The 22,678-nt window shown below is 40.9% G+C and overlaps 3 protein-coding genes across 10 annotated transcripts in view; 2 read left to right on the forward strand and 1 right to left on the reverse strand.

The window, feature by feature from the left end:
- On the reverse strand, positions 1-14,834 carry LOC133506459 (group XIIB secretory phospholipase A2-like protein). Of its 4 annotated transcripts, none has more exons than XM_061830633.1 (5): positions 14,759-14,834; positions 2,538-2,823; positions 2,040-2,128; positions 1,539-1,704; positions 1-988 (listed from the first exon to the last, which is right to left on the reverse strand). In XM_061830633.1, exons 2-5 carry the CDS (start codon positions 2,797-2,799, stop codon positions 870-872), a joined length of 636 nt encoding a protein of 211 aa, XP_061686617.1. In that variant the 5' UTR covers positions 2,800-2,823; positions 14,759-14,834; the 3' UTR covers positions 1-869. The 4 variants fall into 4 exon arrangements, with proteins under 4 accessions (XP_061686617.1, XP_061686613.1, XP_061686614.1 ...); XM_061830629.1 differs by lacking the exon at positions 14,759-14,834 and adding an exon at positions 14,436-14,602; XM_061830630.1 differs by lacking the exon at positions 14,759-14,834 and adding an exon at positions 14,392-14,539.
- Positions 4,376-13,504, forward strand: LOC133506535 (uncharacterized). The gene is made up of 9 exons (XM_061830773.1): positions 4,376-5,211; positions 5,306-5,393; positions 6,835-7,188; positions 7,273-7,371; positions 7,485-7,599; positions 7,781-7,890; positions 10,882-11,030; positions 11,130-12,703; positions 12,783-13,504. Exons 1-9 carry the CDS (start codon positions 5,015-5,017, stop codon positions 12,863-12,865), a joined length of 2,769 nt encoding a protein of 922 aa, XP_061686757.1. The 5' UTR covers positions 4,376-5,014; the 3' UTR covers positions 12,866-13,504.
- Positions 13,897-22,678, forward strand: part of LOC133506458 (sodium channel and clathrin linker 1-like) — a 20,820-nt gene continuing 12,038 nt past the window's right edge. For 2 of the 5 annotated variants that reach the window (XM_061830626.1, XM_061830624.1), the window contains exons 1-8: positions 13,897-13,992; positions 19,908-19,969; positions 20,094-20,208; positions 20,825-20,947; positions 21,630-21,695; positions 21,844-21,914; positions 22,054-22,144; positions 22,546-22,628. In XM_061830626.1, coding sequence (XP_061686610.1) covers positions 19,920-19,969; positions 20,094-20,208; positions 20,825-20,947; positions 21,630-21,695; positions 21,844-21,914; positions 22,054-22,144; positions 22,546-22,628 — 599 coding nt within the window. In that variant the 5' untranslated portion in view covers positions 13,897-13,992; positions 19,908-19,919. Of the gene's footprint in view, positions 13,993-14,654; positions 14,796-19,907; positions 19,970-20,093; positions 20,209-20,824; positions 20,948-21,629; positions 21,696-21,843; positions 21,915-22,053; positions 22,145-22,545; positions 22,629-22,678 lie in introns of those variants that run through there. The other 3 variants (XM_061830625.1, XM_061830627.1, XM_061830628.1) reach the window with 3 other exon arrangements.

The raw sequence follows: 22,678 nt of genomic DNA on the forward strand, positions 1-22,678 counted from the left end.
TAGACGCATCTTACCTACAAAAGAGGGGGCATATTTTATTATAAGGAACTCTACTTAAATTAGTGATTATTGTTGACTTAGTCTGGCATTAAAAAAAAAAAAAATCTGGACTTTGACATGCAATCAGACTGTTTCCTGTTTTAGGTCAATTGTTTATTTATATATTTATTTATTTTTTTTGCTAAATGCGGGGTTAGTGGATTTTTTTTAACACATAAACCAGTAAGAAACAACACAGTCCTGTTTAAGAATGGGGTGGCAATATTATTGAGCATGACTACATGTTGTAAGCATGTTCCGTGTACCCCCTAAGTCCTTCAACACATGCAATGGTTTAGTTATTACACTAAATAACTGGGGAGAGATGCAAAAAGAGAACCTTTAGTCCTAGTTTGGGTATCAGTGGTGTAGTAATTAAAACAGGTTTCGATTAATTCCCTTAACTAGCCTGGGATTCATTTCTGACCAGTGAGCCATTCACCCAGTGATTGACGGGTAAAGAGAAGGCCCTTAACCGTCAACCCATCCTGAACAGGATCAGTAGTATGCAAAATAGATGTTTCACCTATTAGTTGTTGAAAGTTAATTCAGGCAAAGTAAAGTTTACTATAGTTGACAACAGTTATTTAGAAAATATATAGTTCACCTCCAAACAATATAATCCATTTTAAACCAGTGTTGGAAGCAATATGAAGCCTGTAAAATGACTAATATCCCCACCTAAAAATAAAAATTGCTCATACAGGGAGCAATACTTTGAAACTAAAATATTGCCACTCAAGAGGTACTATTGAAGCTATTAATGCAACACCACATCAGCCATGTTGGTATAAGTTCACCCGTCTTATAAATAGCAATGTGGTTTCTGGTTAGAGTTCATCTTTCTCTTCTCCTTGGCAGTAGCACGATGCTCTCTGGCTGTTCATGTAGGGTCTGCAGCCCAAAGTCCACACTGCGTTGAACAAAGTATCTGCCACCGTCTCGCATGCTGATGAGGAAAAACACAGATGAGAGTCACAGTACATAACCCTTTGCAGCAGTTATCAACAATAGTCCCATGAAAATATTGGGAACTGCTGCCAGCTATTACGCATATAAGATTTTCAGAATGAGACCTCGTGATTTATTTCAGCTCCATTTTGTTAGGCATTTGTGAATAATCCTCACATACCATACTAATTGAATTTCAACTAATTGAATATTGTTACACATTTGTGTGGGGGGGGGGGAAACAAATTGGTCAAATCAATAAAAGCATCCCAATGATTAATTTTTCAAAAGGAGCCTTTCCGATTGCTGTGATGATGATGATGATGATTCAACCAGCAGTGAGTTATGATCTAGAGTACCCAAGATCTTTTCCCACAGAAAAAATAAAATGTAATTTAGGATATTAAACTGTCATAATCCCCCAGCACCCCCTCCCCCCCACACACACACACCACCACCACCTGCTTTCCTGCAATGCAAAAGATTGGCTCTTTAACATTCATTAAGGTAAGCGGTGAGGTAAAATGTTAGATGGAGAGGATACCAACCTTCAACTTTGGACACAAAACCAAGGCTCTTCTTGAGATCTGAGCAAATGCTGTGGAGACACCAGCGGAACTTCGAGTCACAGCGATACTTGTTTGAGCCACAGGTATCATAACACATATCCAGCTGATTGCAACACTTGGTCATGGCGGGGATCCCCATATCCATCTAGGCCACAACCAGAGGTTGACATAGTAACCAATCATGTAAAAGTATCAAATGAGTTGGAAATCAACTAGAATGAAATCAAATGGAATACTTGTCGGGTTTTCAAAGATCTTCTCTGTTGGATTAGATTTATTTGCCTCTGCAGATGTCTTTTAGTAAAAATAAATAAATTGTGGACTAACATTCAGGTTACACACTAGGAAAACCACCTTTTTTCATATCCAAAATTCAAATGTGACCTGTAAGATGGGGGGGCTCGTCACTGCCCTGATTATTAGATCAGGTTTTAAAAACGAAACCTTTTACACCAGTCGCCATAAATGTGAAGTGCATACCCCCTCTGGAACAGGAAAACCAAAGAAGTAGGAGCTGCACCCATTAGGTTCGGGCATCTCGTACCCAGAACGGGGAAGTGGAGCATTACCTGGGAGAGGGTAGAACAAAATATATCACACTATGTACATGCATGTCATAGGTTATATCGAAAGATGAGGTCACTACAAGCAACATTTACCCCTGAGGACACAGTCCATTTTGGGGTCCTCTCAGATAATAGCATTGATAATTCTAAGGAATTTACGATATGAAGAGGGTGTGTGAAAGGGTGGAACCATATTTTTATTTCCTTTTTTTTAATTGTAGCTTAAAATCTTGCGTTTATCTGGCACTTGTTTTGTGATACTCTAACAGTCATGCTGAAAGGAATTCTTACACTAAATAAAATGCAAATGAATATTAGCAGTTTTTCACTTAAAACAGCAGCCCTTCATATTAACTCAGTGTCACCTGAAACATTCTGACAAATGTTACTTGCTGGATGAAATCTAATTTACCATATCGACAGCGATATTGGCAGAGTCCATCCCGTCCACCCATGAACTCCAAAATCGAGTCAAAGTAGCCGCTGGCTGCCTCAAAGCCACCTCTCAGAGAGTGGAGGCCCCAATCAGTGTCCTCTTCCATCACGCCACTGGATGCTGGAGATGGGGTGGACCCTGCTGTTCCAGCTTCATCGCTTTTTTGTGTGACAGCATTGTGGAGGAACAGGAGCAGGAATGGAGCGACGAGGTCACAGCGCGTCATCGTGTAGCTCATCAGAAACAAACAAACTCTCACGGCCTGGGAGAAAAGAACACTGAAACTGCATGACCTGAACTTTGAGCCACACGTCAGGACAGCCTCACATGTGGCGGAACAAAGTCCAGTATTTGTCTTGCAGAACTTTTAATCAGTCTATGATTAAAGTCATGCCCTTGAATTATGTTCAGTCATAATTTAATTACAAATAGGATAATCCCATTAATTTAAAAAAAAAAACCTGTCTTGTTCATCCAGTTATGGGGAACTTCACAATTGATCAAGTGTGGTACGGGTGTACTGGTGAGGTGGAGTTATCTCCATTGAAAAAAAGAAATGGAAAATAATTGGTTATTTTTCATAATTTTTTTAAGGTGTGTACTGATTTACTGTTGGTTTAGGAATGCATTTTAATTACTTTTTTCCTCATACATACATGCAAATCAAAAGGCTTTCAGCAAAATTTACTGTTTAAAACTCAAAACAGACCATGTTTGTGAAACATCGAGTGATTTTTACGTGTGGGTGGGGGGATCTTGAACATAGTCCTGGAACGCTGGCAGCTAATTTTTAAGCTAAAATTTACTTCGTTGGAATGATCTAGACGTCACTCACCACTTTATCAATTATTGCATATTCATTGACTTATTTGTGCACCAGCCTTTTGACTTCTGGGTGTCTGCATATTGTTTGCGCCGCGCCAATCTAATTTTGGCGGCAGTGAGTGCTGCGGGTCGCGGACCTGGTTGTGGTCCCAGCGGAACTGCAAAGCACATTTAACATTGGTGACGAGATCTGATCCGCTAATACATGTTGTATTATTTGGGCAATTTTCATCCATCCATCCACTTTCTTTGCCGCTTATCCTCACAAGGGTCGCAGGGCATGCCGGAGCCTATCCCAGCTTCCAACGGGCAGGAGGCAGGGTGCACCCTGAGCTAGTTGCCAGCCAATCGCAGGGCACATCGAGACAAACAGCCGCACTCACAATCACACCGAGGGGCAATTTAGAGAGTCCAATTAATGTTGCATGTTTTGGGGATGTGGGAGGAAACCCACGCAGGCACAGGGAGAACATGCAAACTCAACACAGACGAGTCCGGAATTGAACCCGTGACCTCAGAACTGTGAGGCCGACGTTTATCCTGCTTCACACCGTGCTGCCCAATTAGGCAATTTGCAATTATTTAAGTAGTTTACAGATGTTAATGTTAAGTGTATTAAGAAACAGAGCAATGTTAAAAATGAAAAAATATTGTACTTAATATTTTCCTGAAGGATTGATTCGGGATTAACCTTTGAAGTTGGTAATATTGAAAGAGATAGAGAAACAGAAAATGATTTTAGTCATTTATTTTCCAGAATGAGAATGTGGCACAGCTTGAAGCAGGGATCATGTGCAGGTGGAGATGGGCCTGGTTCAACTTGGAAGCCAAAACAAAAGCAAATAAATTGGGCAAATTTAAGTTTAATCTCAAATCTGCTTTAATGTATGTTAAAATAACATTTTTTACAAGGTTTTTTATTTTTTAGTCACCTTTCTAAATTGGCTTTGGTGTTTATGTGTCTGCTCACATTAGTCTTATAGTCTTAATGTAATGGTCTTGATAAAATTATTTTGAAAGACAGACCTGCAAGTTCAACCTAGTAACCACCATCAATGCAAATGGGTAAAATCTCCATTTTCCTTACTGCTTATCCTCACTAGTGTGTCAGATGTGCTGGAGTTTATCCCAGCTATTTTTGGGCGAGAGGTGGGGGACCCTCAGAACTGGTCGCCGCATATTGAAATTCTCTTGAGAAAGGCTAAATATCACTTTTACTTTGAATAATTTTGTTTTGACCCCCAGAACTGGTCGCCACGAGATTCATTGACATTTTTGATTAATGGATTCAGGAGGAATACAAATACTGAAATTCTCAAAAATGTGACTTGTCTAATAATTCTGCACGAAGTGTAAATTGCCTCAACACAGTTAAGCGCACAAAGGGCCATGACTTTTTGAACTGGCTGTTTTACAGTTATAATTTACCTTGAATTCCGTAGACATTGAGCAAGGGTACACAAGCGACCTCTCTGGGATGCAAAAGATTTTATAGGCATTTGTTATTCACTTAATTTACTTGCATAAATGCAATGTTCAATTATGTCTACTGTGGTGATTTCCGAAAGGTTTGTTAATGTGTTTACTGTATTTTAAATATTCCATGTAAAAATTCCGAGGGACTGCGAATGCGGCACAGCCTTGTGACGAAAGAATTGTGCGACAGAACTAAACGTGCATCTACTGTCATATTTAACCCTGGAGTGATAAAAGTTGAGAAAAAGGACATCATAAGGTTTGTCTTCATAATGTCTTTCTCAAACCATTTTGCGAATCTTCCTGTGAACGGTGCTAAGAGTAATGATCAGCCCTCTCATCCGATCAGGTAGGAGCTGCTGTGGTTTCCTTCGTGAGTTTGCATTGATGCCACACAGATTAACCACTAAGTGTTGACGAATGCCATTCTGTTGTCGTTTTAGTCTTAGCGACGGCATTGGCAAGCTTCAAAAAAGTACAAGAGCCCAAAAGAGGATGCGAAGGAACGAGTCACCTGGTTTCTATCGGAAGGTACCATAAATCTATCATAAACGGGAATTTACCACTATGTAAGGCGCGCTCAAAGGCTGCCATTAAAGTTCGTCTGACTGTTGTGTCTTATTCCTTGCGAGAAAGAGCGTTTGCTGAGGGATATACAATGCTTACTATACCAGACCAAGAATGCTTCAGTTTAACAGCAAAATGACACTTGGGACACTATTGAGTCTTAAACATTTTCAGGTAGAAATAGAGAAACCCATCAGTTTGGATGAGACATTGTCTCAATTTGGACAGTGACAATATTAGGCTAACTGTTTTTGTCCAAGTACAAGTTGCATTTTCTCATCCTCAAACAAAATTAATACATAGATCATGTTTTCAACCATATTTATGCATAAATTGGTGCATTTCTAAAACGTTTACACATTTGCTTCCTTATTATCTCATACAGCAGCAGCATATTACTGAGGTAATCAGGTATAATGCGGGATATTATCAAAATTGTATGTTACCGTGATGTGTCATGACAGTCATGTTCTTCCACTTTTGAACTTAAGTTTCAGTTGAACTGTATCCACCAGTTGCCAGTCATACAACAGAATAAATTGCAATTCAGGCTCAATGAATCAATGGTTTCCAACATTTTTGTAAACATGTATACAGTGCCATGAAAAAGTATTGGTCACTTCCTCAAATTCTTATATTGTATAGTTTCCCCACTTGAATAAAGTTAAGGTCAACAATCAAACTTAAGTATCAGACAGATATGACTTAATACAACCTTGTGTTCCACTTAACACACTGAGTTTCACTTTGGTGGTGTGCTGTGAGAGCTGATGTAAAATGTGTTTTGTCTAAAAAAACAAACAAAAAAAAAATAGGGAAGCACTTCTTTATATCCATCCATCTTCTTAGCCGCTTATACTCACAAGGGTCGCGGGGAGTGCTGTAGCCTATTCCAGCTGTCAACGGGCAGGAGGCGGGGTACACCCTGAACTGGTTGCCAGCCAATCGCAGGGCACATCGAGACAAACAGCCCCTCTCACAATCACATCTAGGGTTAATTTAGAGTGTCCAATTAATGTTGCATGTTTTTGGGATGTGGGAGGAAATCGGAGTGCGGAGAGAGAGAAAACCCATGCAGGCACGGGGAAAACATGAAAACTCCACACAGGCGAGTCGGGGATCCTACCCAGTGCCTCAGAACTGTGAGACCAACACTTTCCAACTGTTCCACCGTGCCGCCCACTTCTTTCTAATATAAGTTTTATTTTCACTGTCACAGGAGCAATAATAATCAGTTTGGTATCTCTTTAAATGTTCATCAAGACAATATTGGGGTGGGGAGATGCATGTCACAGCTTTGTGGCAGAACCTGTTTTAGAGCGTCAGTGTTAACGGGTGATAAACCTCACTGATAGGTGTTAACATTTTCTAATTTCAAGTTTTTCTGTCTGTATTTCTTTCACAGAAACCATGTCACCAGACACAGTCAAGCAGGATTGATTTTAGTGCATGTTCCCAAGGTGATTATTCCAACACAATTAACTACCATTTGCGGAAGAACACTGACCATGAGAATACGAGCACTGGCTTCGCCACGGGGGGACCGTACAATTATGGCAGTAACACTGGCCCAAATTTTAAAACAAAAGTCTATGTGAACCAGCAACAAACGAGAAAAAAGAAAATGCACCAGAAAGGTCAACAGCGGGAGCAAAGACAGACTCAAAATCAGGGAGGAAGACACCAAATGAAAACTTCAAAGAAGTCCGGAGTCAGTGCACAACCCAGAGATCGTAGGCCGAACAGAAATCATACACAGGTGAGCTCAGCAATGAAGTGGCTTTGCTACTAAGTACTTCCTTTCAAATTCTACTGTCATTCTTTTTGTAATTATTTTTCTTAGTCCATTAAGTCCTTCACACCAGAGTTCAAGGAGCAGAATGCCTTGTTGATGAATGGACAGGTCATTTGCCGACATTTCCTTCATGGAAAGTGCATAAAGGTGAGTTTTTTTTTTTTTGGTTTTTTTTTGCCTGTTAACTTTATATTGCTCTCTAACGAAAAAAAAAACACATTGTATTGAAAGGTTGTTGTTTTCCCTTCCTCTTCTCACAGGGTGACAGCTGCCAAATGCAGCACATTCAAGCTTGCAACGATCTCATCAAAGAAAGTTGCAAGTATTACATACAAGAATGTTGTACTAAAGGGGAGCAATGCCCTTATATGCACAATATCCTTTGTTTGCTGTAGCCAAACTACTGTCACTGTGGACTCTAGTACAGGTAAAAGGTATTCTGCAACCTGTAGCTTGGGCTAGGCAAGCCAGCATTTGGAGTCAAGTCTTGATTTACATAAGGTTGAGCCCTCTGTGCTTCAGTTCCATTTCAGTTGTTTCCTTAACGCCTGTGCAGAGTCCTTCCCCTGCAAATTTTTTCATAAAAATGGACATTGTATTAAGGGAGAGAACTGTAGGTTTTCCCACGACCCACTTAATGACATCACCGTGAAATTGTTGAATGAGGTGGGTATATAAAAGTTTACTTGATCACATTTTTGGTACGTTTGATCATACAAATGTAAGAAAATGTACCACTATGTATAGCATTTGGAATTACAGTGTTCCCTTGTTATTCACGGAGGTTATGTTCCTTCCTTGAAGTTTACAAGTGCCTGGCTGTTCGAAAACTACTCGAAACCAATTGACCCCTCCGTGGAAATTGCGTCATCCGCGTCGCTGACCAATCAGAGGCCAGAGATCTGCATAAACCACGCCTCTTTTTGGCGTCCGCCGTTCCCTCAGACAACGTTGCATGGTCCGGTATAGCTTTTGTTAGCGTTTTATCGCGTATTTGGTTTCTTTAACAATAGATATGGTTAAGAGGTGTAGTCACGGACTTTGCAATAGTGACGACAGGTATCCTGAAAGGCTAGTTGGTGGAGTTCAATTCGTACCCTTTCCAAAACCGAAGACCCAGTACGAAAAATGTCTTCAATGGATCAAACTTTGTGGAAGACTGCATGATCAACTGAATCCATCTAAAATCAACTGGAACAGAAGACGGAGTACAAAAAATGTCTTTGATGCATCAAACTTTGTGGAAGATCGGATGATCAACTGAATCCATCTAAAATCAACCAGAAAAGATATGTTTGCACGAAGGTAAGCCCTATATTTGATTTTCAATACATGTCTCATATAAATGAATTAGCAGTTCTTCGCTTGCATAAGATAGCTACGTGTGAATGATTGACACACTTGATCTTTGTTGAGCGATATTTTGCGATGATCTGACTCCACAAATGTGTCTGTTGCCGGCTACCAAGCTAAGCTAAACCGGAATGTTTGCACGAAGGTGTGCCCTATATTTGATTTTCAATACATGTCTCATATAAATGAATTAGGAGTTCTTCGCTTCCATAACATAGCTACGTGTGAATGATTGTCACACTTTTATCTCTGTTGAGCGATATTTTGCGATGATCTGACTGCACAAACGTGTCTCTGTACGGCGGCTACCGAGCTAAGCTAAACCGGACTAGGGAGTCCTAAAAGCCTTCGACATGCACCGAGACACCAAGACTGAAGGAAGGATGTTTGAGGACACTATAAAGTAGTGATTGTCGTACTTGGTCGGGACTTACGTAGGTTCGGCACTAATTCAATAATAATTATTGAGGGGAGCGCGTGACATTACACAAAGAAAACGAGAGAAACAACTCGTAAATCAAGCCTCGCTTTCTTTTCCTTCATACGGCGGTTCACAAACTGCTATACAGATACACATACAGATTCTGCACACAAGTGTGATATGTAACACGAAAATAGGAAACTGTCAATGACGAATTCGTCTTTGGGTTATAATATATTATATTATGTGGCTTCTCGGTCTTCCTCTGACTCCGGAAAGATCTCGCGCTAATATGAATGGTTTTTCCGTCGATATGCATGTAAATACCATTGAAATACTTGAAGCCCTGCTGTCTTCTTTTCAACGATATTTCACTATTCGCTAAGAATGCGAGTGAGAAATCAGCTAGTAAATCGGACAATTTCGCTCTAGTCTTTTCTTCCTGCGCCGCCATTTTTGCTAATTGTTTGTTTGAGGTTAGCACACGTGGGGTGACGTAACTTCAGGAGGCGTGGTTAAGTGCCCAGTACGGAGGGGTCAATTGACCCGCCTCCTGAAGTCACGTCACCCCACTGTTGCTAACCTCAGACAAACATTAGACAAAATGGCGTCGCAGGATGAAAAGTCGAGAGCGAAATTGTCCGATTTACCAGCTGATTTTTCACTCGCATTCTTACCGAATAGTGAAATATCGTTGAAGAGCAGACAGCAGGGCTTCAAGTATTTCAGCGAGGGGTATTTCAATGGTATTTCCATGCATATCGACAGAGAAACCATTGATATTAGCGCGAGATCTTTCCGGAGTCAGAGAAGACCAAGAAGCCACATAATATAATATATTATAAACCAAAGATGAATTCTTCATTAACAGTTTCCTATTTTCGTGTTACCTATCACACTTGTGTGCAGAATCTGTATGTCTATCTGTATAGCCGTTTGTGAACCGCCGTATGAAGGAAAAGAAGAAGGCGAGGCTTGATTTACGAGCTTTTAGGACTCACTAGTCCGGTTTACCTTAGCTCGCTAGCCGCCAACAAAGAGACACGTTTGTGCAGTCAGGTCCTCGCAAAGTATCGCTCAACACAGATCAAGTGTCAATCATTCACACGTAGCTATGTTATGCAAGCGAAAAACTGCTAATTCATTTATATGAGACATGTATTGAAAATCAAATATAGGGCTTACCTTCGTGAAAACATATCTGTTCCGGTTGATTTTAGATGGATTCAGTTGATCATGCGGTCTTCCACAAAGTTTGATCCATTGAAGACATTTTTCCTACTCGGTCTTCGGTTTTGGAAAGGGTACAAATTGAACTCCACCAACTAGCCTATCAGGATACCTGTCGTCATTATTACAAAGGCCGTGACTACACCTCTTAACCATATCTATTGTTAAGGATCCCTAAGACGTGATAAAACGCAAACAAAAGCTCTACTGAACCCATGCGACTTTGTCTGAGGCTATGGCAGACGACAACAAGGGGCGTGGTTTAGGCACATCTCTGGCCTGATTGGTCAGCGACGCGGCCTACGCAGTTTCTACGGAGGGGTCAATTATGTGGACAGACAAAACAAAAGTTGAGTTGTTTGGAAAGAACACAAAGTTGTGTGTGAAGGAAAAAAGTAAATCAACAATTCAATTGCTTAAACAGAGGAAAGTCCTCCTTCTGGAGTGGCACAGTCAGAGTCCTGACCTCATCTAAATTTGAAAGGCTGTGGCTTGACCTCGAGTGCAATATCTAAGGGTAATATTGCTGATTTTGTAAATCTAAAGATTCAGTTTTTCCACTCTACGCTGTAATATTTCAATAAAAATATATTTTTCTTGCAACTATATAATACAGTTTGCACCAAATTACTGCACGTTTCTTTCCTCAATAGGCAATAGAGTTAGAAATGGCGCTTGCTCAGAAAACTGAACAATCTTCAGCTCACCCAGCAACAGATGAACCACATGTCAAACAAGTTATCGATCCAGATATACCTGAAGAGTCTAATAAGGAGTCTGATAAATTAGTACAGCCCTTCAGGTATGTGTCTACCCAGTCATTAAAAGTCTTGTAGAATTTAATCCTTAAGAGGTCTGTGTAGCTGGACCATCAGTAAAAAAGCAAGTTTTTGTTTTTCAGGTTTAACTTCTATAACAGCGCTGACTCAAATGCTTATGAGGGAACTTGTCCGACTGAAGGCATGGTGGACATCACTGAACAAGATGCCCAGCCACATAAAGCAGTGTGCCAGTCTCCATTAATTAACCTCTGTCCCGAGCCATCTGTTTTATATTCCGTTGAAGCGGTGCTGGAACCTCAGTTGTCTCCTGTCTTCAAAAATTCCACAAGTCCAGATCCCTCAACCCTTTCTAGCCCTCCCACTTCCTGTCCTTGCAATGGATCAGCGAACCATGGTGACGTCCCTTACGCGGTTAATGTTGTGCTTAGGTCATCAAAATCCACAGAGAGCTCCACTTTGGTTCACACAGCTCCCGCTGCTGCGCTCATACCACAGGTCATATCATATCCTCCAGCAGTTGAACAGAGTTCAGGGAGCCAAGATAACAAAGCCGTAGATTTATTACCTACGGAAAATGAAGCTAACAAAGTGTCAAGAAAAATTTGTAAAAAGACATCAATGTTCCAAGTGGATCGAGACATTCAACGGGACCATACTTCAGTGCCTGCTCTGTCCGCAAATATCACCCAAGCAGAGGAATCTGCAGAATACATAACAGGACCCTCAAGTTGTAAGACCTGTCTTTATAGTCTTCAAAAGAAAGAAAACAACGAACGAACAACAGACACTGCATTCTCTACAGACCACACCCCGCGTCCAAAGTCCCCCACAAGTGGGTTTCAAAGCCTTTTTTTGTGCCCGCCAGGTCTGACATTCGCTCCAAAACACTCTCCACCCTTCAAATCCCATCCATTGTATGTGCCATGTGATTTTCATACTCCAAGTATGTCACCTCAGATGTCCACGCAATTAAAAGAGAGTGCTGCTTTGGCTGCTGCATCTGCCAAGCCCTTCTCTGATATTATTGCTTCTGAGAAACCTAACTATCACCTTTCTGTGGTGTGTCTATCTTCCAAAAACACACCTTCTGCTTTCGATTCAGGGGCACCACAGGCATTTTCTTCTAGAACCACAACCCAGGATAAAACTGATTGTCTTGACTCGTTGGCACGTGGATGTAACATAACCTTAAAAACACCATTTAAAAAACTTTTTGTGAGCATTGTAGACACTCAGAGTTCAACACAAGATAGTGAGACAACCTCATCCAGTCACAACTATACTCAGTATGTTTCTGCTTCTCCCAAGTCTACTTACGTCAAATGCCAGGATTCTTCCATCAAAAGAACAGCTGAATTAGATCAGGCTTTTGCAAGGTCTCTGCCGAGCCTTTTTGCCACCCCTCTAGGTGAACTTGAGGCTCCTATCTCTTTCGTCTCTGCACCTAGCATGTCTCAGGGAAACCATTTTCACAAGGCAAGAGATACAGCAGCTCCTTTGTTAGATGCCGCTCAAAGGGAAGCTCCTCTTCCAAAGCTTGTCACTGATTGTGTCACTCAAGTCCCACAAGCATCCTCCTCCACAGAAAACGATATAATAGTTGATTCAAAGCCGCAAAACCTAAAGAATCAACAGTCAAGGTCATATACATCAGCAACCCAACAGAAGTTACCTGTCAAGCCACCCTACGTTGGTAAGAAGGCCCAACACAATACTTATGAACATAATAATGAGAAACTGATCAATTCTGATGTGAATTTTTCATTCTTTAGATTCTTCACCAGCAGCGACAACAAATTCAGTCCTAAAAACGCTCTTCCTGTGCCTGAGCCCGTATAAACAAGACAAACAGTAACTGGATTGTTACAGTAGATAGTGTTATGTTTCTCCTGAGTAAAATTCAGGCCAGTGGATTTGGAAGCCCAAATAACCCGTTTGGACTCCCCACCACCTCCACCCTGGCACCCGTCTCCCCATAGGTGAATGCCCAGGAAATCATACCGTCTGCAATCCGACCGCTACATGACGCCGCTTGCCAAATCATGACTTTTGGATACTGTGCAATGGAATTCAATATACTACCCCCCCCAGCAACAGTAAGATTACCTAACCTGTGTTAATGCAAATATTACAATTTTCAAATATGCTTGCCTAACCTGTGATGTAATGCAAATATAACAATTTCTTGATAAAGCAAAACTATCAATTAATGTGAACTCACCACTTTTGAGGTTGGGGACAGTGATCAGATCACTACCCAGAGACGTGTATATTTTATTTTATTTCCCCTTCATACAAAAATTTGCACATTGCACAAGCACTTTTTTGAGGGGCCTCAGTTGACGCCTAAGACTTTAAAATTCAGTGTTTCTTGTAGGTGCTGCGATGTGTATCATTATTGTATTACTGTATATTGAATGATCTTTTATATTGTGTTTTCTTTCTGAGCATAATTTATAAAGTAATCTGAATAAAATCTAATCTTGAAAATCAAGGTGTATTGGAGTGTGTCCATTTTCTACACTGTTTATCCTGTTCATGTTCACGGAGAGTTTACACCAGTCAGTCACAGGCTCCACACCATCACTGAGTTGAAGATGAACCCACATTGCTTGCACCAAAGTCAGCAGAATTAATTAATGTACTACAACATCGGTAATTGCTTGTTGTGGAATGAATAAGTGACTAAAAGATTTTTTAATTAGTTGTGATTATTATTTTGATTGATAAATCATGTACAGGAGATGGGGATGTGCAAAATGAATTTTTTCAACAAATCAAGCATTTTGCTCATTACGTTTGTGGTCACAATTTTGAAGTCAGAAAAAAAAGATTGTCTGTCTATATATGTCTCGGTATTATTAGAAACACGATATTCTATGGTATAATATAGTATATGACCCTCACTCAAATCGCTGAGTGACGATCTCTCCTTTCAATGAATGACATTTTTAGATGGTCCGACGCAAGTGACTTCACGAGGTAATGTTGACATTTGTCAAATTTTAATGTTTTTCTTGTTTTTAAAATTGAATGAAAAATATACGAATGACCGCCAGTTGTGTCGGAACACCAAATTACTGCCAGTTTGTGTAACGAGCAAACTGTTAATTTTTGTATTAAAGTAGTCAGACGACAGTGACTTGGTCAGAGGAACAATAGTTTCTCGCCAAGTTCAGTCATGGCTAGTGACTCCTAATAATAGTGGTGAAACGTCTCATACCCAAAATGAAAGTAGCTAAAAAGTTAATTATTTTACCAGTTAATTCCCTTTAAAACCAAGTAATCGTTTAAATAGCTTACTTTAAAGACCCAGTCGGGAGTAAAGTAATTTATGTTTGCAATAGAGACACACGTAAAATAATAATAATAAAAAAAAACCTGTCGCCCTTCCTGTGGATTTTGCAGGATTTATTGAAAATAACCATCAATTGGGTGAAGACTCCAACGCGGTAGCCACACAGACGAGACGCCATGTTTTGTCCAAGTCGCTCGGTTCCTGTATATCCATTAAACACTGTGGCGACGTGACTTTATATTGCGGCTTTGTTACGGCCAACGCTGACCTCATGAGCATTGCCAGTCATTTCGTCATTTCAAAGTGTTTTTTTTTTTTTTTTTTTTTTTAAGCGGAGCTTTCGTAATGTGTATTATAAATCTCCTGTGTAGGGAGGGCGGCGTCGGTTAAATGGCAGATGAACCGTGTTAAGAGAAAAATCTCATATCAGCTTGAAGAAAAAACGCATACTCAGTCAATTTCCTCCTTCCTGACAGTCAGTTGAAAGGTTTGCTAAAATGAATTTTTCTCTTCTGACACACTTTAGCTACAGTATCATTCAACCAGTCCATTCCACCGAGTGTTAAGATGATCGTTGAGTTATGTGTCATCTTCTCTTTTTTTTCGGCTTGTCACGTTAGGGGTCGCCACAGCGTGTCATCTTTTTCCATCTAAGCGAATCTCATGCATCCTCCTCTCTAACACCCACTGTCCTCATGTCCTCCCTCATAACATCCATCAACCTTTTCTTTGGTCTTCCTCTCGCTCTTTTGCCTGGTTGCACTATCAGAACGCTTCTACCAATATACTCACTCTCGCCTCTGAACATGTCCAAGTCTGCTCTCTTTAACCTTGTCTCCAAAACAAACTTTGGCTGTCCCTCTAATGAGCTCATTTCTAATTCCTTTCCAACCTGTTCACACCAAGCGAGAACCTCAGCATCTTCATTTCGGCCACCTCCAGTCCTCAGTTCATTGTTTTATAAACTTTGCCCTTCATCCAAGCAGAGACTCTTCTGTCACATAACACACCAGACACCTTCCACCAACTGTTCCATTCCTCTTGTACCCGTTTCTTCACTTCCTTACCACGGTCTCCATTGCTTTGTATTGTTGATCCCGGGTATTTGAAGTCATCCACCCTCGCTATCTCTTCTCGCTGGAGCTTCACTCTTCCTCCTCCGGCCCTCTCTTTCACGCATATATATTCTCTTTTACTTGGGCTGATCTTCACTCCTTTCCTTTCCAGTGTGTACCTCCAACTTTCTAATTGTTCCTCCGCCTGCTCCCTGCTTCCACTGCAGATCACAATATCATCTGCGAACATTATGGTCCAAGGGGATTCCAGTCCAACCTTGTCTGTGAGCTTATCCATTACTACTGCAAACAGGAAGGGGCTCAGCGTGGGTCCCTGATGCAGTCCCATCTCCACCTTAAATTCTTCTGACACACCTACGGCACATCTCACTGCTGTTCTGCTGCCCCCATACATGTCCTGTACTATTGTAACATTTCTCCGCCACACCAGACTTGCTCATGTTTGGTACTCTCATTGGCTTTCTCAAGGTCTACAAAAACACACAGTAGCTCCTTCTGACCTTCTCTGTACTTTTCCACAAGCATCCTCAAGGCAAATAATGCATATGTGGTACTCTTTCTAGTCATGAAACCATACTGTTGCCTGCAGATACTCACTTCTGTCCTGAGTCAAGCCTCCACTACTCTTTCCCATAACTTCATTGTGTGGCTCATCAACTTTATTCCTCTATAGTTTCCACAGCTCTCAACATCAGCTTTGTTATTAAAAATGGAAATTAGTACACTTTTCCTCCATTCTTCAGGCATCTTTTCACCCACTAGTATTCTGTTGAATAAGTTGGGCAAAAAGTCCAATGCCATCTCTCCAAATTGCTTCCATACCTGGACAGGTATGTCATTAGGACCAGCTGCCTTTCCATTTTTCATCCTCTTTAGTGCCTTTCTAACTTCCCCCTTACTAATCATTGCCACTTCCTGGTCCTTCACACTTGCCTCTTCTACTCTTCCTTTTCTCTCATTTCCTTCAGTCATCAACTTCTCAAAGTATTCTTTCCATCCATCATCAGCATTTTATGTTCTATGTTCTGCTGCCCTCATACATGTCCTGTACTATTCTAACATTTTTCTCCGACACACCAAACTTGCGCATGCAGTACCACAGTTCTTCTCTTAATACTCTGTCATAGGCTTTCTCTAGGTCTACAAAAACACAATGTAGCTCCTTCTGACCTTCTTTGTACCTTTCCACAAGCATCCTCGAAGCAAATAATGTATCGGTACTCTTTCTAGGCATGAAACCATACTGTTGCTTGCATATACTTCTGACGTGAGTCTAGCCTCCACTACTATTTCCCATAACTTCATTGTGTGGCTCGTCATCTTTATTCCTCTGTAGTTTCCACAGTTCTAGACATCGCCTTTGTTCTTAAAAAATGGGGACGAGCACACTTTTCCTCCATTCTTATGGTATTTTCTCTCCCGCTTGTATTCTTTTGAAAAAGTTGGTCAAAAACTCCACAGCCACGTCACCAAATTGGTTCCATACCTCCACTGGTATGTCATCGGGACCAACTGTCTTTCCATTTTTCATTCTGTTCAGTGCCTTTCTAACTTCCCCCTTAATAGTCATTGCCACCTCCCGGTCATTCACACTTGCCTCTTCTACTCTACATTCTCTCCCTTTTTCTTGATTAATTAACTTCTCAAAGTACTCTTTCCATCTACTTAGCACACGACTGCCACCAGTCAACATATTTCCATCACTATCCTTAATCACCCTTACCTGCTGCACATCCTTCCCATCTCTATCCCTCTGTCTGGCCAACCTGTAGAGATCCTTTTCTCTTTCTTTTGTATCTAACCTGGTGTACATGTCATCATACGCCTCTTGTTTAGCCTTCGCTACCTCTATCTTTGCCCTACAACTTATCTCAATGTATTCCTTTCGCCTCTCCTCAGTTCTCTCTATGTCCTACTTCTTCTTTGCTAATCTCTTTCCTTTGATAACCTCCTGTATTTTGGGGTTCCACCACCAAGTCCCCTTCTCCTCTTTCCTATCAGAAGATCCCCCAAGTACTCTCCTGCCTGCCTCTCTGAAAACCTTGGCAGTAATATTCCAGGCTTCTAAGAGCTCTTCCTGTCCATCCAGAGCCTGTCTCACCTCTCTCCGAATGGCTACACAGTATTTTCCTTTTTCAACTTCTGATTCTCCTCTCTACCTTTTGTCTTTTTAGTCTTCCTACCCACTACCAGAGTAATCCTACACACCATCATCCTATGCTATTGAGCAACACTCTCCCCACCAATACCTTACAGTCGGTAACCTCCTTCAGGTTATACCGTCTGCACAAAATTTAATCCACCTGTGTTCTTCTACCTACGCTCTTGTTGGTCACTCTATGTTCCTGTCTCTTCTGGAAATACGTGTTCACCACTGCCAATTCCATCCTTTTTGCAAAGTACACCACTATCTGCCCCTTAAAGTTCCTTTGCTGAATGCTGTACTTACCCATCACGTTTTCATCGCCCCGGTTTCCTTCAACATGTCCATTGAAATCTGCACCAATCACAGCTCTCTCTCTGTCTGGGATCCTCAGGACTACTTTGTCTAGTTCCTTCCAGAATTTCTCTTTAAACTCGAGGTCACATTCTACCTGTGGGGCATAGCTGCTAATCACATTATACATAATACCCTCAATTTCAAATTTCATCTTCATCACTCGATCTGATACTCTTTTGACTTCCAAGACATTCTTAACCAGCTCTTCTTTTAAAATAACCTCTACTCCATTTCTCTTCCCATCTCCTCCCTGATAAAATAATTTAAACCCTGCACCTAAACCTCTAGCCTTACTCCCTTTCCACTAGCTCTCTTGGATTCACAATATATCAACCTTTTTCCTAATCATCATGTCAACTAACTCCTGAAGTTTTCCCGTCATCCCAACATTCAAAGTCCCTGCACACAGCTGTAGGGTTTGTGCTTTCCTCTTTTTCTTCTTCTGACTAAGCCGCTTTCCTCCTCCTTTTTGTCTTCGACCTACATTATCTGAATTTCTACCTACACCTTGCAAATTAACAGTTCTGCAGGCAGGCGTAGGAAGCCCGGGCCACGACCCAACTGTTAAGGAATACGTGTGATGAACGCTCATATACACCGGATGCCCTTCCTGAAGCAACCTTCTGCATTTATCCGGGCTTGGGACCAGCTGACAGCTTGCACAATATTGTGCTGCCCAACGGGCTGCAGATAGTCGGAAAAAAAAAAAAGAAGCAATCAAATAAACACAGTCAGCACATAGGGTACACAAATCACATACTACCTGTGTGAAAATATAAAGGATATGGTCATTTAAAGGATATGTGGATGGAAGGGATTCAAACAACAATGGCCCTCAGTCTAGTAGTTGAAGGTTGGGTTGGGTCCACGTTCGATGTATGTCGTATGTATGATGTTGTGTATGGAGTCGAATTGAACAAACAAAAGTGGCAATTAGGCATCCCCCTCACAGGGCTAAACTAACCAAAACTCACCATCCCCCAGAACTTGTATTATGAATTTGTATTGTGTTTTTATGGTAAACCATATTTTTGAGTAGTCCAGCTCAACACATTTTAGGAAATAGGATCAACAATAAAGAAATATCCTTGCCATTTTTTACACATAGCATTTATAGGACTCCATTTTTTTTGGTCTTTTAACACACCTTTAAACCCATACAAACAAATCATATGGAGAGATTAAGAAATATCAATGGATATCTTTCCAATTCATGAGCCGCTTATCCTCAAAAGGCTCGCGGTAGTGCTGGAGCTAATCCCAGCTGTCATCCGCCGGGTGGCAGGGTACACCCTAAACTGATTGCCAATCACAGGACGCTTGAAGACAGACAACAGTCGCACCAACAATCACCTTGAGGCAATTAAGAGTCTCCAATCTCCGGGTTTTTGGGATGTAGGAGGAAACCGGAGTGCCCGGAGAAAATCCACGCAGGCACGTGGAAACGTCCAAACTACACAGGCGGGGCAGGGATTTGAACCTCAATCCTGAGAACTGTGAGGCAGAAGCTTTCAACGGTCGCCATTACAAAACATGCACCCTGTACTGATTCGCAGCTAATTGAAGGACAGATATAAACAAGCATCAATAACACCTACATGTAATTTTGAGTCTTTAGTAAACCTACGACACGTTTTTGAGATGTGGGAGGAAACCGGAGTACCTGCAGAAAACCCACGCAGGCACGGGTAGAAGTCCATGGAGGCAAGGCTCGATTTGACTGTCCTTACAACAATTTAAAATATGAAATGTCATAAAAGTCTATATCTGAATGAAGCAAATTACTAATCCTACCCGAGCACCAGTTAAACACTGAGGCTGCTCCTTGAGATGGCCTCCTACTCATAGACTAAAGTTGCAAATAGCTGCTACTCCTGGTTGCAACTGTATTTCATATTAAATTTTCTGTTTTTATTGTTTGTATTTTACTGTTAATATGACTGTTGTGGGGAAAAGGCAAAAATAACACATCACAACACCGTTATCCAGAACTAACCATAAATAATTCATCGTTAATTTCTAGTGAATCACACCAATGCCAGATGTCAAGGAAAAGTTGGAGAGTGATAACCAGCAGAATGAAAGGTACAAAAGGTCTATTGGTGTCTGTAAAATGTTTGTATGGCAATAATGACCTGTGTAGAATTGAAAAAACACGTCTATCTAAAAGTGTGTTTTCATAAAATAATAATTTAATGCACTTTAACAGGCTCTCTGAGAAACAGTCTGCTTACAATGAGCCTCAATCAGAAGCTGAGTGCACCACAGAGGAAGACGAAGCACTCATTCAGGACTATGAAACATTGGCACAGTTATTCAAACAGGTCTGGTTGTGTTCTTAACCTGGATTTGGATTTGATTTCACAAACAAAATTCAAAGGGAATGTGATTAAACTAAAATATCTGGTCTGTTTACAGTCAACAGAATAATGTCACTAGGCACTGGCTGGCCACAACATTTCTAGTAACTGCACAGTTGCACAATTTAGTATTGATGTTCAACAATAAATTTAAATCAAGAAGTTGTGTCCAAAAATTTCTAACCGCATACCCTCCAGTTAACCCATATGACAATTTCAGTATGTACAGTTCAGAAAAAATTCTTTAGATCACATTTTACATATACTAACCACCAACATCTTCATGACCATTCACAAATACTATACTATACTAATACTAATTTGTATGAAAAATCTATACAGTACAAATTAATTTGTTAAGACAAATGCTCAGATTTAATTTACTGTGAGAGACATCAATTTAACATCACATTCATTGTTCTGCATGGACAGTTTTGACTAAAACTGCCAAAAAACTTTTTCATTATGGTTGATCTCGTGAGTTAGTGCAAATGGTCATCATAACGTGATGCATGTAAAATGTCTTTGAAAGTGTTTGTCTCTAAATCATGTCTGTACTGTGTGTTGGGTATTTGAAAAGGAGCGGTTGCATGCCATGGAAATGTGGCAGAAAGCAGCGCAAGAGGCGGTCCAATTCCAGGAGCTCTACCACAAGGCTTTCAGTGACGGACAGCAGGCGGATTCCATGACACAGAAGTTGAAGGTTTAACGTTATGGTTAACGTGCACCACAAAGCACATCTTCATCCATCCATCCATCCATCCATCCATCCATCCATCCATCCATCCATCCATCCATCCATCCATCCATCCATCCATCCATCCATTCACCCATCCATTTTCTTAGCCGCTTATCCTCACAAGGGTCACGGGGAGTGCTGGAGCCTATCCCAGCTGTCAATGGGCAGGAGGCGGGGTACACCTTGAACTGGTTGCCAGCCAATCGCAGGGCACATCGAGACAAACAGCTGCACTCACAATCACACCTAGGGGCAATTTAGAGTGTTCAATTAATGTTGCATGTTTTGGGGATGCGGGAGGAAACCGGAGTGCACGGACAAAACCCACGCAGGCATGGGGAGAACATGTAAACTCCACACAGGTGGGTCCGGGATTGAACCCGGGTCCTCAACTGTGAAGCCAACGTTTTACAGCTGTTCCCCCGTGCCGCCTCTCCTTTCGTATTATACATAAACTATAATGCTAAATAAGGGCAATTGCTGCAGTTAACCACAAGGTAGCACCAGTGAAAGTTTGAATTATTTATTATTTTTAAACATCACTAAGTATTTGTCTTTTCTTTGGTTAAGCAGTTGATAAAAATGCCACTGAAACCTTAAAATAAAAATTGTGATGGAAAACCAACAGTTTCCCCTTTCGTCACAGAATCAGCTCGTTGAATTCATACGCCAGTCGTGCAAACTGAAAGAGATCAATCGGGAAGTGCAACTGGTAAGGAATAGAAGCCGTCTAGACAGTGAGTGACAATCAGTGGCTTAACTGAATTTATTCTCGAGGAAATATTTGGAAAAAATTTACATTCAAGGGTGGAATCATGACATGTAGAGTGTATGGCAGTCATGCATCTTGTCACACAAAGGTCAACAAGCACCTCCAGATGGCCGAGAAAGAGCAGAATGACGAAATAGAGGAGCTACACAGCCAACTTAGGTAGCTAAGTTCATGCTAAATACTGTGCAAAGTACCACTTCAAAACTGCAGCGTGGTTGTGTAAATTGGTGGTTAGAATTTAAAATCTAGATATTTGTACAGTACTCACAAAAGCAATGTTCTGTCTGCCTTGTTGCAGAAAGACTAATTATGATCTGCGAACTGCCACAGACAAAATGGACGAAATGACCGAACAACTGGAATGTCTTGAGCTTCAGCTAAAAAGAAAAGTGAATCAAGAAACCTGTTTTGTTCTTGTCTGACATTAAATTGACTTAGCCGACTTGCATCATGGCAAAATATTTATTAACATGGCAAAGGAAATGGAATTTGCTTTGTTTTAAGCAGGCTGCACACGAGTCACAAGCTCAATATTACACATTTGCAGTTCACAAGATAGAAAAGTATACATACACTTGAAAAGTATATACACTTGAAAAGAAAAAAAATCAAAGCAGGTATAGGTGAGAAAGAATGAGTTGCATAGAATAATTGTTTCCAAGAAAATTGCTAATTGTCAACTGCACGATTGCAATGTTTAATCTTGTGGGTGAAATGCCGGATACACTTCAATTCTATTTTATGACTTTCAAACCTCTCAAAACTTCCCAACTTTTAAATGAACGTTCAGGAGGATGAGGTAGTAGAGGCTCAGTCCCGTGGGGAAAAACAAGTCCAACAGCTTCAGTCGATCATCAGCCAGCAAGAAGAAAAGTGAGCGTGTAGCAAACTGCTGCTTCCCCTGCAACACCTCATAACACTTT

The sequence above is a fragment of the Syngnathoides biaculeatus genome, chromosome 9 (assembly GCF_019802595.1).
Source record: "Syngnathoides biaculeatus isolate LvHL_M chromosome 9, ASM1980259v1, whole genome shotgun sequence".
NCBI lineage: Eukaryota > Metazoa > Chordata > Actinopteri > Syngnathiformes > Syngnathidae > Syngnathoides > Syngnathoides biaculeatus.